Source organism: Alnus glutinosa, chromosome 4, assembly GCF_958979055.1.
Source record: "Alnus glutinosa chromosome 4, dhAlnGlut1.1, whole genome shotgun sequence".
Classification (NCBI taxonomy): domain Eukaryota; kingdom Viridiplantae; phylum Streptophyta; class Magnoliopsida; order Fagales; family Betulaceae; genus Alnus; species Alnus glutinosa.
Genome location: NC_084889.1, coordinates 33955412 through 33973028, shown reverse-complemented (window position 1 = coordinate 33973028; position 17617 = coordinate 33955412). Strand labels below are relative to the sequence as shown.

Below are 17617 nucleotides of genomic sequence, written 5' to 3'. Positions count from 1 at the left end.
ATGGTTGGTGTCCAAGAAAATTAAAATGGTAGCACCGTAGACTTGTCAAAAGGAATTTAATTTGCAGGTCACCAAAAGTATTAAATATAATCTTATATCTTAGGGTTTAATTAGCTAGTGTTTAGGGTTAATTAGGAATATTTGGAAAAAAAAACATAATGAACATCGAATTGATGAGTGACAAATGTAACAGAATCACGAAGAACAGATCAGGGGGTTTCCTCCCAGTGAACTCTACAATACATCTTTTTTTTTTCTCTATTTTTTCTTTTTCGAATGAAATTTTTTTTCTTATTCTTTCTATAAGGCACACTATTATCTCACTGTTATAGCACTACTACAGTCCTACTTATTGTGTCAATACCCCCTTTAAACTATCAAAACATATCAACGTCCCCCCTAAAACCAGCAAAAAAAACAAAAATGACTATATCTTTTTTTCAATAAGACAAACATATACTTATAAATTAAAAAAATAAATAAAAAAATAAAAAAACTAAAAATCTAAAAACTAGAAATAGCTTTTTGTTATTTTACATTTTTTAAAATAATTTTTTTAGTTTTTTAAAATTTTAATAATTTATTAAGGGTATTTTTGTCATTAGGAGGGACATTGACATTTTTTTTTTTGATAGTTTAGGGGGAGAGATTAACACAATTGGTAGTTTGGGAGGGACATTGACAATGAGATTGTAGTTTGAAGTGGTTATGTATACTTTTCCTATATTTAATTAAGTCGACAACTACCATGTTTATTTTCAGGGACAACGACCGTAAAGTTGTCTCAAGCTATCGTTATATCCAACCGTAATGTTGTCTAATTAATTAATTGCCTCAATCTATTTTGGATGTCCAATTAACCTCATTCATCTCATCCTTTTTGATAGCAAAACAAATTGATCGATATCAGAATAGAAATATCTTGCAACTAATCCCAACCTGACTCTTAATAATAGTTCTGAAATTCTTCGCACCAATTTGAGATAACTCAATTTTCACACAACCTTTATTTATTCTCTCAAACTCACTCTTCATAAAATTATTGATCCGAAAAATGATCAATTATTTCTTACCAACTAAAAATCATTTTTTTTCTCCAACAAGTCGAAACCAACATCAAAATTTTTACTAGGAAAACTTGATAGAAAATTTTCAACCCTAAGAAAATTAACAAAATTAACTTTCTCAAAACCCAACTAAGATATTCACTCCTTGGACTGTCATCAATTAAGCATATGATGAGTATCCCAATTTTGGTCAGATTTTTTATCATACGACAAAGAACTAACCTCTACAAGCTCTTCATCATTAATATTGATATTATAATGTTACGATCTTAAGTGTTTTACATTGCTTCAATTTAATATTAACCATGTGTATATAATTTATTGAGTTAATTTCTTCAAGCGAATCAAGTATATGCATGTCACGTAATAATCGAACGAATTTCTATAATCATGAGCGAGTTCCTACAGCCACGAATCAAGTTTGGATTGAATTTAAATTAGCAGATATCGAGCGAGTTGTCAAACAAACTAGTTTATTTATTAAAGTCCTACCATTAACAGTATATAGGTAAAGTTATTATTCCTTTAAGGGGCTACTTTGTCACTCAGTTGATCCCATGTACGTTCTATATTTTTTTCATATATATATATATATATATATATTCTTCAGGTGCCTAATTTGTGATGTATTTATACTTTTTATTCATGTGTGTGAGTAAATACATGCATGTTATTATTTCTTAGATGATAATATATGCTACGAATGCAAATTAGGTATAAGATGGTGCATTTGAACTTTAAAAATTAAAACTCATAGATCAGTAGGATGTCAATAAAGATTGTATTTTTATTTATTTATTTAAGGGAATAAAGACTGTATTAATCTGTGGCTGACTTACCTAATCATCCTTAATTTCGCCATTCCACGACGTGTGCATCACGTACAACAGGCATTTGATGATGATGATGCATAACAAATGATATGGGGCCCTGATGAAACAATATATTATAGTACTAGCGTGCATCTCGTGGATAGTAATTCAATTTGTCGCCCTCTTATTATTCCCTTTCTATTCCCCGGCCCCATGCAATCTTCCTTGTATGGTTTCTAATTTTTATTCTTTATCACACTAAATGTCGTGGGAACCACGTCACATGAGATTGGAGAAGGATTGTCTCCAATTAAAATGAAATAGAGATGGGTGGATTCCTTACAAAATAAGGGGCAAAATTGTCAAATTTTTTTTGACAATTTTGCCCCTTATTTTGTAAGAAACTAGTTCCTGTCCATTAGGAGTGTACACGCTGGCGGATATTAACTGCCCGTCTTCGATCACTATCCACACATGTGGATACAGTTAACCAAAATTCATATTCGCATATGCGGATGTGGATAGCAGTTTTAGGGTACATGTATGTGGTTATCCACGTACCCTTTATATAAAATATATATTTTATATTTTATAAATTCACCAAAAAGACTTCATTTTGGATTGGGTATAGGTTTTGTTTACATTGGTTTGGTTAGTTGTGTTGCTTCCTCATGTAACACTTACACAAAAAGACAAAAGTAATATGAAATAAATATGTTTTCAAATTATTAGGGCTTTAAAAAATGTTAAAACAAGCTCAAAATACTAAAAATCTATCTAAAGTATTTTCAAAATCGTTTAAAATAGTCTCTAATAGAGACTCAAAAAAGACCCAAAAGGCTCATTACCTAATATGTAGATAGCGGATAATAACTACATTTAATAATCGCAACAACAGCTGGGATGCAGATATCTAAAACTGATATCTATATTTTGTGGATGCGGTTGTGGCTGCGGTTATTACAAATAAACACATCCGTGTGTAAACCCCTATATACTCTCCATCTCATTTTAAATGGAGAGCATCCTATTCCCATGGGGTCGGGGCATAGAAGGGTGACAAATAGCATTTATAGGGCATAAATCAACAATTATTTGAATTTTATAAATTTTTCTGTAATATTTATTTTCTTTTTCTTTTTTCTGTTTTTATTTTTTTATTTTTATTTTTTTTATATTCTTTTCTAAGCCATTTTCGCAAAAATAAAATAAAATTTTAAATTTTAAAAATTAAAATTAAAATTATAGTTTAGCATATATAATCACATAATCACTAGCCTATTGACTATTTAAAAAATTGACAAGTGGAAGGTTAAAATTATGACGCGTCAAATTTTTAAACAATATTTCATATCATAACATGTATTTATATATAATAACATAAGCCTTTAAGAGTATAACTTAGAATTGCGATAAGCGGTATATTTAAAATTGTAACAAGTGGCATATATAAATTGAATCGGGTCTTTAACTTGGGTTACATATATTTAAAATTGAAGTATGTCTTCTATATAATGTGAAGGGAAAAATGCAAAATTAGTCCTTATAGCTTACCTGATTTAGAATTAGCTCTATGTGGCATAAAAATGAACTCAGAGGTCCATTGGGTATGCCAAAAAAAATAAATCACTTCTTGCAGTTAAATTCCATCAAAACACTTGACGAATTTCATTAATGTGCCACGTCAGCTCCAATAAAATGAAGACACGCGTCACTCTTAATAAAAAAAAAATCAAACTAAAAAATCAAACAAATTAAAAACTTAAAAGAATTATTTTTCTTTATTTTTCTTTTTTATGACTTTGTTGTTCAATGTTGGTTTAATTCGATCAACTCAATCATCACCATAGGGAAGAAATCTATTGGTATTTATTAGTATTAGCAATTTTCAAAAATAAATCAAATTTTATCTAACTTTTTTTAATTTTTTCTCAGGATGTCAAACCATCCAAACATCTTTTTCAACTTTATTTTACCTCGAAATTCATACCATAAATTATAGTTAAATTTAGATTTCAAAAAATTAAACATCTAAACGTCCCATTGAATCAAGATATGACTAGAGTTGTTCCACGTGCTTTTGCTCATAAATCTTCAATACATTTTATCAGGTGGTAGAGCACACTACTAGAATGATACTCATCATTCTTACAGTTTAAATAATGCCTCGCCACACAGAAAACTCATAGAGGGAGAGGGAGAGAGAGAGAGAGAGAGAGAGAGAGAGAGAGAGTTTTAATTGCATTTTCTCATGTTGTTTAATTTGCGACATTTTTCACACATATACACAAACCAAAGTGACCAAACGTTGTGACCAGCCATCTCTTTTTACACTAAACGTCAGATGCAAGCATTAATATATTTAGGTTATGTTTGATATGCGAAATGGCTATTGCATTAGGAAAATAAATAATTTTATTGAAAATTGAATAATGTGAAATGAAATAGCTAACCTTAAAATAGTCATTCCTTTATGATAAGTGGGCTTAATCCAACTTGAATTGGAAGACCTATAAGATATGGTTTGATTAAGTCTAATCAATCAAGGGAATGAGCAAATCAAAAAAATTTAATTAAGTTGAGTTAAAATCAGATTTGTCAATTCCAGATTGAGCATGTCTCAATGTTTTAACTATAAATTTTGTCTCAAGTATTGCATTAAGGTGAAATAAGAGGAATTCGAAAGCCAACTCAAAATAAAACAAATCTCTCCAAAATAAGATTTTCCTAATTCAGACGTTTACTATACCAAACTCGCCCCGCACTATAAGACAGAAAATTTGGGCGAATTTTGCTGAAATCCTATTCCAACTAGAACTAGGTTTTCTTGAACTCATTTAAACGGACTTCTAGACACGAATTTATTAAGGATTCTACTCTAGAATTCAGTGTGCTAATAGAAGGTTTTATACCTGGAATGTTAACGTTATATCTCTCTCTGAGTTTTGATTATTGTTTAACCATCAACCTTGAACAATTGAAATCAACCAAAGTTCCAGTTAAGGAGATAAAAAAGAAGAACTCTCCAGAGGTTCTAGGAGAGAAGCAGACAAGTGGATCACTTGTTGTAATTCAAGAGTGTGACGACTGCAAATGTTTTGTAAGTATTAACATTTTGTAATTCACAGATTCTTCAATATGATTTCTTGAGTTTGACTGCCTCGGAGTGGTTTTAATTTTAAAGAGTTGTTCAAAAGGTTACTACTTCATCACCAAATATCTGTGCTAATTGATTTATTATTTTTTTGGTGATTGTTTGTTTGTGGTTGATTCAATTTTTAATTTCTCATTATATTGGCATACACTTATTCAACCCTCGTTCTAGGTATTATTCGGAGTTTGACTAATATTTTTCAGAAGCATTGTAAATGTTATGGACTTTTGTTGTATTTTCCACACAACAGTCCATATCATTTACAAAATGAAAGGAACAGCTCCTTGACTATTCTGCTTCTATCGTGAGAATAAGAGGGTGACAAATAACAATATTAGGTAACGGTTGGGTAGATCGAATTAAATCAACATTAAACAATATAAAAATAGTTATAAAATGCTATTTGTCATATATTTAGCCATCTTAAAACCATTCATATATTAAGTTTGAGTTCTTTTTAAACAAACCTTTTATTAACCATTATTGTTAGTAAAATTTTTGCATAGCTATTGAACATATATGCATCCAAGTATGAAATTACTAGATAGTTTTGTCCTTTTTACCAATTTTAGCCGCCCTAAAACTATTTAAAATGACAAACTACTTTTGATTATTGTGGAGGTAATATTGCTATTTTTAGCACATTAGTGATCGACATGGACTCGTGTTGGAACAATAAATTATAGTGCCTTTTCGTATTGTGATTATATTGTAATTAATGATCGATATGGACTCTTGTGTGGACGATATAGCAAAAGTCCATAATATTTCCATTAATGCATGATAATGTATGTCTGCACAAGCTTTTGATTTTTCAATATATACATGGGTATGAATGAATAAGTGCAATATATAGTAGGAAACTAATGTCACACTGATAGAATAATCTAAAAATTATGCCTATTCAAATTATTGGTAAGGTATTATATATTGATTTTAATTCCAACAAACAGGGTTTAAATCAAAGAGGATTTGTGTCACTTACGGTCATGGAGAATTGAGCATGTGAATAGGAATGAAATTCAGTTGCTCATGAATTAATTAGGGAGGCAATTAAGTATGTTGTCATAGATAAAGCTTAGATTGAAAAAATTTCAAATTGTATCTATAGTATTGTAATAAGGGAGCAATTAAGTAGCCCCCCCCCCCCCCCCCCCCTTTTTTTTTTTTTAATCATTGATCATTGATAATTGATTTTATCAATAAAGTATGAATTTTGTTATAAAAATAATAATAAAAAAAAAAAAAAAACCAAAAAAAGGTTCTAAATCAATTAAACAATAAGGAATTTACCAACAATCGATCTATCCAATATGATTGAATGAGCGTGATGGTAACCCCAACAATCTTTTTTAAATGTAATTGGAGTTTGATGGAAAGATAAATGGAGAGCCAATAAGATAATTAAAAATGGCAAAGAAAGAATAAGATTATAAGAGATCGAAAACTTTTACATTTATATGGGAGATCTTTAAAAAGAAAAAAAAAAAAAAAAAAAAAAAAAAAAAAAAAGAGAGAGAGAGAGAGAATAGAACGATGTATAATGCAATGAAAGTCCATATAATACAATGGTAATTGGGAACTTAATTAATTATGTCCATTATTCAAAGCAATTTTTCGCTTTCTACAGTAGTAGTAGTAGTTGTTGTTGTTTTTTCTTTTTCTTTTTAATAATAAAATTCATTTATAACCGCAAAATGAAACAGTTTACAAATTAATCGATCTGCAAAACCAGCATATAAATTGACTTTCAAACAGCTTTCAAAGCCTCAAAAAGACTAACAACCTCCTAACAACAATAGCCAAACCAAACAAAGACTTAAACAAAACTTGGTAATCAAGGCCCCGTTTTACGGCAAAGACTACTCTCATTACCCAGTGTCCTTGTAAACTTTCATTTCCCCATTTCATGGCATCTAACTGCCCATTTAATCTTCTGCAGTATCCGCTCCTCAGACAAAAAATGAATTGCAGATTTTTATGAGTCAGATAATTTATTCCCTTGTGGAGCCACTCCAATTCTCCTTATGGGTCGAGTCATTTATTTGGCCAATTTTCAATAGTTCTAAAGTTTTTATTACACTGTTTCTGGTTGTTCAAGCTATTGTAAGGGTTGCCCCACCTTTTGTTTGTTTTCTTTTGTTATAATTTCCCCTTTTCCCATTCCCTTACTGAATAGAAAGAAAAATTAAAAAAAAAAATAAAATAAAATTATGTCACACTAATTAATAAAAGAAATCTCAAAAATAATATACCGAGTAACTTTTCAAACCCATAGCTAGAAACATGTCAATATATAAGATATATTCTACAAGCACGGCGATTTATAACTTGTGGGGCATTGCCAGCTGGAGATCGATGTGCATGGCATGCATTAATTAGGCTTATAATTTCATGATCATATGCATTATAAAAATGATGGAATAGGATCCTCTTCATAAATGATAATTCAGGACTCTTGTGTGGAAACAATAAATTACAACGTACGTAACATATGCTTATATTAGGTGATCGATATGGACTGTCGTGTGAACGATATAGCAAAAGTCCATGCTATTTACAATATTAATGCTTCATTACTATATGTCGATGTTCAGACGTCTTGCTTAGCTCCCTTCAACTGCATGATAATCTATGTCCGCACAATCTTTTGATTGTTCAATTAATACATTCATAGAGGAGTGAATGAGTCTAACAAACTAATTAATGTCACTAAAAAAATAATCTCAAAATTATACCAAGTAACTTTTCCCCATTCCAATTACTGCAATTAATGATCATCATCATTATTGTAACGTCTGCTTTAAGTTGGTAACTTAGCAATGTTAGCATAAATTTAGTATCAACAAATTACATGTTTCAACCATATGGTGACGTTGTTTCAACAGAAACGACGCCAATAAAGATGTCGTTCACAAATGAAAAGATGTCACTGTTTACAGTGATGTCGTTTCATCTCTTAAACGATGCTAGTTAGTGTTGTTTAGGAAAAACGCGAGACACTAACTAGCACATCACTAACTAGCTTTTTTTTGTAATGCATTCAGCCAATTGGATGTCGGAAAATCACCCAACATTAGCACAAATTTAGCATAAAGTAATTGTATACCAAAGAGTACCATCCCAATGCCACATGTACAGCTCGCACCTTGTGAAGTCAGAGGAAGAAAAGATCAGAGTATTTTGTAGTGAGAGAGCTTGTTGTTGATACCGTCAGTACCAATCAAATTATAACATGTGTCAGCCATAATAAAAAACCATTATGTTGTCTACAACTAGCAACCATGTGCATTTTCTGGGACACCAAGCATGCAATATAATATTATGTTGTCTTTGTCTATTTAAATTCAACAGACATGGCAGGAAGATGGTTAATTGATTCTGTTCTTAATTACTTCATTCATGCATGTCATTCGAGATAAAACTTTTTAAATTAAATTATTAAATTATTTAATGTTTATAAATTGTGTTTTGAAGTTAAATTGTGTCTATTATTTCTTAATTACTTCATTCATGATAATATATGTTGCGAATGCAAATTACGTATAAGATGGTGGATTTGAAACTTCAAACTCATAGAGTACATGCATGTTAATAAAGATTAATGGCAAATCCACGACATGTGCATCACGTGCAAGAGGCAATATTTGATGATGATGCATAACAAATTACTGAAGATGTTGAAACATCTTCCTCCCTTCAATCGCATGATGCTTTTGGTTGAAACATCGATATATGTCGCTGTTATATGCAGTTGAACGTTACTCCACAGCATTAACAACACACTTGAATATATATCGATGTTTAGTGTGTAAAAAGAGATGGTTGGTCGCACAGTTCGGTGTGTGTGTGAATGTGAAAAAACGACGCAAAACAACTAGCACCAGAAAATGCAGCTAAAACTCTCTCTCTCCCTCTTTGATTTTTCTGCGTAGAGAGGCACTTAGGCTGTGGGTATTACTTTAGTAGCGTGCTCAACCACGCGGCAGGAAGAAAATATTGGAGATTCATGTGCTAAAGCACGTGGAACAACTCCAATCGTATCCTCTGATTCAGTGCAAAAGAGGATCGATCATGAAATTAAGGACCCAAGTTTTTTGTTTTTCCTGTTAATTTAATTCGCATATCTAGTAATTAAGTGATCATGAAATTAGTTGAAGCAATGCGAATTTCAATATAATTGATTTCCATGCTAGATAAATTAAGGATTGAAGTTTTCTTTTTTTGGTTGAATCAATTAAGGAAGTTGCTCTATTCTCGGCAAGGCTGGAGAATTGAGGATTTTATTAAAACTATCAACATTTTTTAATGTGAAATGTTTCATAATATTTTGAGAGAAAACAAATTAATTGGCCGGAAAACGTTCACCCTACATGTAGTTGCGCATAGAGATCGAGAAACGGTCCTAAAACACTACTACTTGAGATTTTTGGTTTAAATGTTTTTAGTTGATGATGTCAAGTATGGGGATTCCCCCTTCCTTTGAACTAGGAATGCATATGATCATATTGTGGGATTTGATTTAGGGTAGTGATATATGCACTAAAAGTGCACTCGTTATAATTCTAGCATTTTTCTTTGATTTTATTCCGTTGCAATTGGAGTAGATTCTTTGGGCCCATGAATGGGTTTTAAATTTGTGGGTCAACTTTAAGACTTTGATAAGTTGGGCTGCCCTGTCAGCCCAATTCCCAACAATACCCAAAGTAGTACTCCAAAACCATTTTTGACCCATTCACCAAATTAACACACTTCTTAAACATAGGTATTAATTTTCACTTTGTTCGCAACAAGGTGGCCAGGAAGGATCATGATGTTTGGTTTATCTCCAATAATGATTTTCAATTACATTAATGCTTTATTTGTTTTGACGTAAAATATTTTCAACAAAATTATTTTTTAAAAGAAATGATTTCTCTAAAAATATTTTCTGGTGTTTGGCTCACACGAAAAAATATCAACGACGAAAAACGGAATTCGGCAATCGGATACCAAAATTCAGAGCCCTTCGGCGGTAGATTCGAACTACCAATAAACTCCAATGTCCGACAGTAGCGGATTTCCATAAACGTACGTGCAAGAATAAAGAATTTAAATCCCAGAACACTGATCGTTTTTCAAAAATTAAATAAACTTTTACAGTCAAACTGAAAATGATTTTCTTTGAATATCATTTTTTATCGGTTGCACCAAACACCGAAAAATACAGAAAATATTTTACGCCCAAATAAACGAAGCAAAATATCTTTAAATGGACAAGTAGTACAAAATTATTCCCCCAAAAGGTTTGTTTTTTTTTTTTTTTGAAAGAGTAAAAATACTAGAGGTTTAACCATTTTATAACTTTTTTATAATTTGTTGACACATGTTAAAATATGATTTAAAATCAATCACTAAAAAAATTTAACACTTTTCAACCACATGCTGACACATGTATCAGCAAATGGTAAGAGAATTGTAAAAGGGTTATAAGTCTAACATTTTTCTTTTTGTAGTATTTCACTTTAACCCATAATTTTTGTTTGTCATACTTTGAATTTAATAGTTTATATATGTCACCATATGTGATTAGAGGGTAATTTTTTTTAGTGTGTGATGTAGTTTCAACACGTTTTAGCAAAATGTAAAAAGAACTCTAGCTAAAGGGGTTGTACTTTTAACATTACTTTTTTTTTTGTTAGTTCACACCTTGATTTACAAGAAAAAAATTACCTCTTAGATGGTTGAAAAAAAAAAATTGATAAGGGTAACCAATCGGGTTGAATTGAGTTGGGTTGCAAGCCAAATATGAAAATTATATATATATATTATGAAAGACTTGAAAAAAATGTTACATCCAAAAATCGGGACTTATTACGTCGGTTATTACCGTCATCCAACCAAATAGATCGTCATTTAACTCATTTTGGTAGGTTTGTAGAAAATGAAGTCGTCGTAACAAGCTTAACCGACGTCGTTGCAATTACTAAAAAGAAATTGAAAAACGATTCGTTTTTCAAAATCATTCGGGAACGCGACGATGCTTTCCTTGTTTTCTTTTCCGGAGCGCGAAGACAGAGAGATGGAGGGAGTGTCTGCTTTGGAGTGAGGGAGATTTAATTTCGCAGTTTTGTGCATTCATTGCCGACCAGTCCAAAGGTTTTATCTTTCGCTTCAGGATTTAGCTCCAAGCTTTGTTCTTTGACGCCTGCTTTGCTCCCTGTGGTTCAAGGACTGGGGATGGGCTTATATGATCTGAGAAGCAAGAAAACGATAGAAACAGAAGCTCACCAAGGAGACCCATGTTTCTAAGTCGCTGTATAAGCTCGGAGAGCAGACTAGGGAGGCTGCTAAGGGTTTTGATGACTGGGTCAAGCAGCCAAGCAGGTATATATACAATATATCTAATTTGTTTGAAAGATTTCCTATAGTTGTGCTTTCTGTGATTATTTTCAGTTTGGGGAGTGGTTGGGTTGTGAATTTTGTAGTTGGAAGGCTTTTTGGTGAACTTCAAACCATTGAATTTTTTCCTGTATAAAATGTTAGCAGAAAACGTTCTTGCCCTACAATAATATGAATTATGGGTTTGGTTTAGTTTTTTAATTTTGTATCAATTGTTTGGTTTATTTTCCTGGTTTGAATAGGGACTAAACCGTGAATTACCATTGGATATTGTAATCCTTGCTTGAGCAAATCAAGTGGTTTATGGTTAAGGCAAATGTGTCAAAAAAAAATGGAGTTTTGCTGTGAAGTATAGAAAAAATGGGAGTCCCACGAGGGCCATGACATCTTGAAGAAGTACATTATTAGTGGATTATGAAAATACGAGTGTAGCTACAATGATAATAATAGATTGATTGTGAATGACCAACTGACCATATACACTACGTCTAAGAGAAAAAATGGGGGAAAATGGGATTTTTTTTTTTTTTTTTAAAAAAAACCCAATTAACTATATATGTTTCACAAGTCCTCCACAGTCATCGTGCTACCAGTTCGGAGATTGTTGCATCATTATCAGAACAAATTTCTGGCTGCAATGTGGATTTATTTTCCTCCTCTTCATCTGTTTTCCTTGAAAAAGCTGGCTTTTTTGGAGTTGTTAGAGCTGCAGTTTCATTTTTTAGCATTGAAGAAACTGCTAGCATAGATGGCCTGTCACTAGCTTTTTCCTGGACGCATAAAAGAGCTATTTGCATGCATCTAATTAATTTGCACGATGAAAGTGTGTCATCCAGAGTAGAATCCATAAATTCCATGCCTTTGCCTTCGTTCCACAGCTCATATGCCTGAAATTATAGAGTATTAAGCATCCAACACTGGGAAAACAGAAATGTGCATAGGTACTCAGCAAAAGAAAAGAAGTGTAAGATTTTGATCCACGGTTGCCTTAGCAATGTTTACTAAAGTTACTTACATATTCTAGAATGTTCAGGTTCTCATCCAAACCATAATAACAAGCAGTCCTCTTGCCACTAATGATTAGTAGAAGTAGAACTCCAAAGCTATAAACATCAGATTTCATGGAGTACACACCTTTTCTAACATACTCAGGAGGAACATAACCGCTGCAATAGATTTTTTAACATCAAAATTAATCATCTAACTAACAAGAAAGCTTAAGTTATAAAGCTTTTTAAGCAAAGTACTTACTATGTTCCAACAATCCGACATGTGTTTGCTTCATGATCATCTTTCTTGAAAATTCTAGCCATACCAAAGTCAGAGATCTTGGGTTTCATCCCGTCATCTAATAAAATGTTGCTTGCTTTCAAGTCTCGGTGAATAATTGTCATTCTCGAGTATTCTTGAAGATATAGAAGCCCCTGAGTAATCCCTTCAATGATGTCAATGCGTTTTCTCCAATCCAATAGATACCGTCTGATAGGGTCTATGTCAAATTGCATTGTGAAAAGTCAGTCATTAAATTATCATGGTGCTAATAAAGGAATACGATATGAAAAAATGCCCAAAAATTTATAAAGACACCTATTGCCAGTATCACTATACGCTTGAACTGGGATGACCTTGCCTTTGTTTAAACTTAAAGGGTATTTGGCACTAGTGTCAACATCAGGAATTATTAGCTTGCAGCCTTCTATGCAAAAGATGTAAGAGCTCACATGCTATTGCATTTAACGTTCTCTTATTTACTGTAATTGAATTGCAGGAAAGATATCAGACCAAAGAGGTAGAAGTCCAAGCTTTTGTTTGGCATGTACTCGTAGATCAGCATTTGTTCATCCCTCTCAATACAAAATCCCAAAAGTCGAACAAGATTTACATGTTGCAGTTTTGCAGTAAGAATAACCTCATTCTTAAACTCCTCAAACCCTTGCATAGATGTTTTTGAAAGCTTTTTCACTGCTATTTCTTGTCCATTTGGTAATACACCCTGATAAATGAATAAACACCCATGATTAATTGGTATCCTTCCATCATTAAGATACTGCAAGGCATTTTCTACTCCTGCTGCCAAAATTAGCACGGGAGTGGTTATAGATAGAGTTATGCTCCTGCCAATTTATTTAGTCTAAAACTTGAAGCACTTGTAATGATGATGGGGCAATGCCACAATATATGTAGTTTAATAGAAGTTTACCTTGTAAACGGGACCATAACCTCCCTCTCCAAGTTTATTTTCAATTGAAAGTCTATTTGTAGCTACCTCAATGTCAGCTAAAATAAAGACTTGCAGATTAGGAACGTTGCCATTAAAATCTCCTGCAGCTGCCATATGATTAATTTTGAACTCTGATTCTTTAGATGTAACAACCATTCCTATATTAACAGAAAAAAAAAAAAAAAAAAAAAAAAAAAAAAAAAAAAAGAGAGGGAGGAGAGAACATGCCCAAAAGTGTCAGTTCCTCAATCATGATGGTTAATAGTAACTAATTAACTTCCAAGTATAGATGGTGAGTACATGTAGTATAAAAAATTCACCTTTTAATTTGAGCATTCTCCTCCTTAAGCAACAGATTACAAGGCCTAGTAGGAGAACAGTGGTAGCAGTTGTAGTCAAAACGATCACTAATAATCGCCCCTTGTGTTTTCCATTATTTCCTTCCTCTTGAGCTGATAATTCTCATGAACAAATTTATTAGAGGAATATGTCAGAAAAGATCTTAAAACAATATCACTGTCAGACTTCTAATACTTTCATTGCTGAAATATTTGGATGTTCATATAGTTTAGTTTAGTTTATTGAAGTAATGCCAGATAATCTTCCATAAAAATTAATGTCATGTCTTATCATGAAAAGTCAGTTTCCTTAAGGCCAACAAATCAGGAGAAACATAAAACAAAAGACAATGAGCTCATGTCGGGATATGGATCCCCTATAATCCCTTGCCCGCAGAGGAGGGGCAGGGGAAATTGTAGGTCGAGCAGGGCCCTCTGCCCCCCTCTCATAGACCCCTACTCAAAGAGGAGGGAGCAGGAGCAGGGTAATAACAAGGATCCCAATTGTAAGGAATTCTGCTCAGCTCATGTAGGTGTTTCCCCTAATAAAGTTTCTCATTTGACCTAAATTTATTATAGTCAAACACAACCCAAACAGGGAAAAAAAGAAAAAGAAAAAGATTATATGTATAATCGAACAGGAAAGGCCATTGAAATCTTGACTAGCATTAGCAAGAACTTGCCATTAGCCTAACATTGAAATATTTATTCCTGGGTTAAATAAAATGGGATATTATTTCTTGATTATTTTGGGCTAAGATGATCATTTGAGTCATGTTAACATATTCGAATTCTTTAAATACATGGGCAATTAGATTAACATTTTAAAATTATTATTTTAACATTGTGGAGAGAACATCAAATAGATTATCAAGTCTGCTGCATTTCTTACCTGCTAGAGAAAGCTCCCAATTGTCATCATAAGGGACTTGCCACACAAAGTAACCGAGTAGTTTCTTCTGCTTGGCATAAGAAACCTTAATTTTGACCACCTCAACATCATCAAAGCCAACCCAGGCCGATCCAACTGTGAAGAATTTCACTACATATGTAGCATTGTATCTTACTACAGCCCCATTTCTCTTAATGTAAGCCTTGATATCCTTATAGCTCATGTCTCCTTCAGGTGTAATGGCTGGACCTGTAGCCGGTGCACCAATAGCATTGTCTTCGGGATTCTTTAGCGTCCACGCGTAGCCATAGAAAGGCAAGCCCAAGACCAACTTTCCAGCGGACAAGCCCCTACCAATCCATGCACCAATGCCATAATCCGTGCTAGCCTCGCTTGATGGGTCATATAAGGCTGCAAGAGCACCTATAAAGCTTGACCCCTGAGGCATATGGTAGTCATAAGCCATGACATGAACCCAATTCAAGTTATCCCTTATGGATTCCACCGGGAAAGAAGCGTTATCCACATCCGGTGAGTATTGAACAGCAGCAGTCAAGATCAATTCTGTCTGGCTAGAGTTTTTTGCCTCGGAATTTGCAGCGGCATGCCACTCCTTAAAGAGTAACCCCATATTGGTCATGTCAGAGCTTGTGTTTGCTGAAACCCAACAAAGGTCTAGGCCTTGGAAGCCGTAAAGCCTTGCCATCTTTATTGAAGAGTCAATGAAAGATTTTCTATAGGAAGCCTTGCTGACCATCATTGAAAGGACTGCATAGTCTGCGCTTCCACCGCCAATAGAAAGGAGGGTGGTGATTGATGGGTTCTTTTGTTTAACAGTGTTCTTGAAGGTAGAGAAGGAGGATGAGGCAGAGAGCTCGTATGACGAAGAGTTTAGACCAGCAAAAGCGCAAATAAGGTGACTAAAGAGGGCTGAGTTTATGTCTGAAATCGGGAACTCGCTGCCGGAGTACCAGTAACCTGCTTTGATCCAAGTTTGTGCAGTTGAAGGCTTCAAGTGTAAAGAAAGAAAGATATGGAAAAGAAGAATGATAATTTTGGACATCATGGAGCAAATTAAGCTATACTTCGATTCTGAAGTAAGCAACAGCTTGCCATGGAAGTGGTGGAGAGGAGGTGGATTAATTTTCTAAGGATCTCGTATATTCTGAGGCGGTTGAAGAGAGGAGAGGTAATATTAATTGGCCGGTGTGTAATTAGCTTTTTGTCTAACAAAGTACGAACGAAAAGATAAACATGGCCAACGTTTTCAACCAATTACGAAATCGAAGAGAACTGAAAACAGGGCCAAAATTTTACCAAAATACTTTACTTCCAAAACAAATTTCAATGTCTTAATATTCTAATCTGGTTTTTTTTTTTTTTTTTTTTTTTTTTTTTTTTTTTTTTTTTTTTCGATCTAAAATGTTTTTCATCGTAAAATATTTTTCATGAAATTATTCTTTAGAAAAAAATGATTTTCCTAAAAATATTTTTTGGCATTTGTCTTGTATGAAAAAATCACCGATGGCGAAATTTTGTCAGGATTCTGACTGTATTATCTAGATTTCGGCCAATTTTGCCGAAATTTGGTTGCGCGAAATCCGGCGGCGGTGCGGAACGTTGTCGGATTCTAGTAGACCAGTGCTAGATTTTGGCCAGTTTTGTTGGAATCCTAAGCGGAATCCGGCAATCGTATACCAAAATTCGGGGACTTTTGACGGTAGATTCAAGCTACCTATAAACTTTAATGCCCAGCAGTGGCGGATTCCCACAAACGTGCCTGGAAGACTAAAAAGTTTAAATTCAAAAAATGATTTATAATTTTTAAAACCGTAAATCGTTTTTTAAAAATTAAAGAAGTTTTTACAGTCAAAATAAAAATAATTTACGTTAACCATCATTTTCGATTGCACTAAATATTATATATATATATATATAGTAATAGAAAAATAGCAATTACACAATTTGTATCACTCATATGGGGTGGGGCTTACTATCATATGGATCCACTCCATGTGGGCGATGGTTGTGTAGGAATTATGTAATTATTATTTTTTTATTATTTTCATATATATATATATATATATATATATATATATATATTAGTCGGAACATGTGGAAGGAGGTGGGCTCGTTGCCACTTTTGCTGAAAAAGTCCATTGTAAAATATTTCTTCTATCAATGAGTACTGCACCCGCGGATTTCAAAACAAAACAGAGATTGGAAAGGTACATATATATATATATATATATATATATATATATATATATATTTGGTAGGATGAGGACAAACCTTGTCACTCTCACGAAAATTAAGGTCATGGCGATTTAAAAGCACACAGTTTCGTCTGTGCGTTTATGTGACTTAAATTGTCAATGACTATTTTCTTTTCTATGCCTCAATAATTTCATAATGACTTAACACATTTTTTTTGAAGAGAAATGATACAATTTCTTTAGCATTTATCTGATGTCCATTTGAAAAGACATAAATATAATAAAAAAAAATTACATCTATGTCATTTTGAATGATATGAATGCAATTTTTTAATTTTTTTATTACATTTATATCCTCTTAATTAGCCACTAGATGGAATTCTCTTGAGTGTTTTCAATAATTGGAATAGTCATGGGATTTTGTTATTGCTAAGGCTATTCATTCCAACAAACACGATTTTTTTTCTATTTTATTAACTAATTCTTTCAAATTTTCTTTACTCTCTTGTTTGAGATCTAGAGGAGACTAGGGCCAC

At 32.9% G+C, this 17617-nt stretch overlaps 1 protein-coding gene and 1 long non-coding RNA gene across 4 annotated transcripts in view; one reads left to right on the top strand and one right to left on the bottom strand.

Moving 5' to 3' along the window:
• LOC133867251 (uncharacterized) overlaps positions 1-16221 on the top strand; it is a 90460-nt gene extending 74239 nt beyond the window's left edge. For 2 of the 3 annotated variants that reach the window (XR_009900013.1, XR_009900015.1), the window contains exons 3-4: positions 13183-13312; positions 15100-16221. This is a non-coding gene — a long non-coding RNA (uncharacterized LOC133867251). Of the gene's footprint in view, positions 1-13182; positions 13313-15083 lie in introns of all 3 variants that reach the window. The other variant, XR_009900014.1, reaches the window with a different exon arrangement.
• Positions 11829-15931, bottom strand: LOC133867249 (cysteine-rich receptor-like protein kinase 4). Its single transcript, XM_062303971.1, has 7 exons — positions 14866-15931; positions 13956-14087; positions 13615-13793; positions 13197-13407; positions 12666-12903; positions 12430-12580; positions 11829-12301 (listed from the first exon to the last, which is right to left on the bottom strand). The coding sequence occupies exons 1-7, from the start codon at positions 15929-15931 to the stop codon at positions 11993-11995; spliced, it is 2286 nt and encodes a 761-aa protein (XP_062159955.1). The 3' UTR covers positions 11829-11992.
• Positions 16222-17617: the final 1396 nt, after the last annotated feature.

Excerpts from the sequence above, each read along its gene's own strand:
- LOC133867249 (XM_062303971.1), bottom strand. The coding sequence starts at position 15,931 with ATGATGTCCAAAATTATCATTCTTCTTTTCCATATCTTTCTTTCTTTA. Across the intron at positions 12,581-12,665 it reads TGTCGGATTGTTGGAACATA|CGGTTATGTTCCTCCTGAGT; the intron begins GTAAGTACTTTG and ends AATCTATTGCAG. Across the intron at positions 12,302-12,429 it reads ACCTGAACATTCTAGAATAT|GCATATGAGCTGTGGAACGA; the intron begins GTAAGTAACTTT and ends CTATAATTTCAG.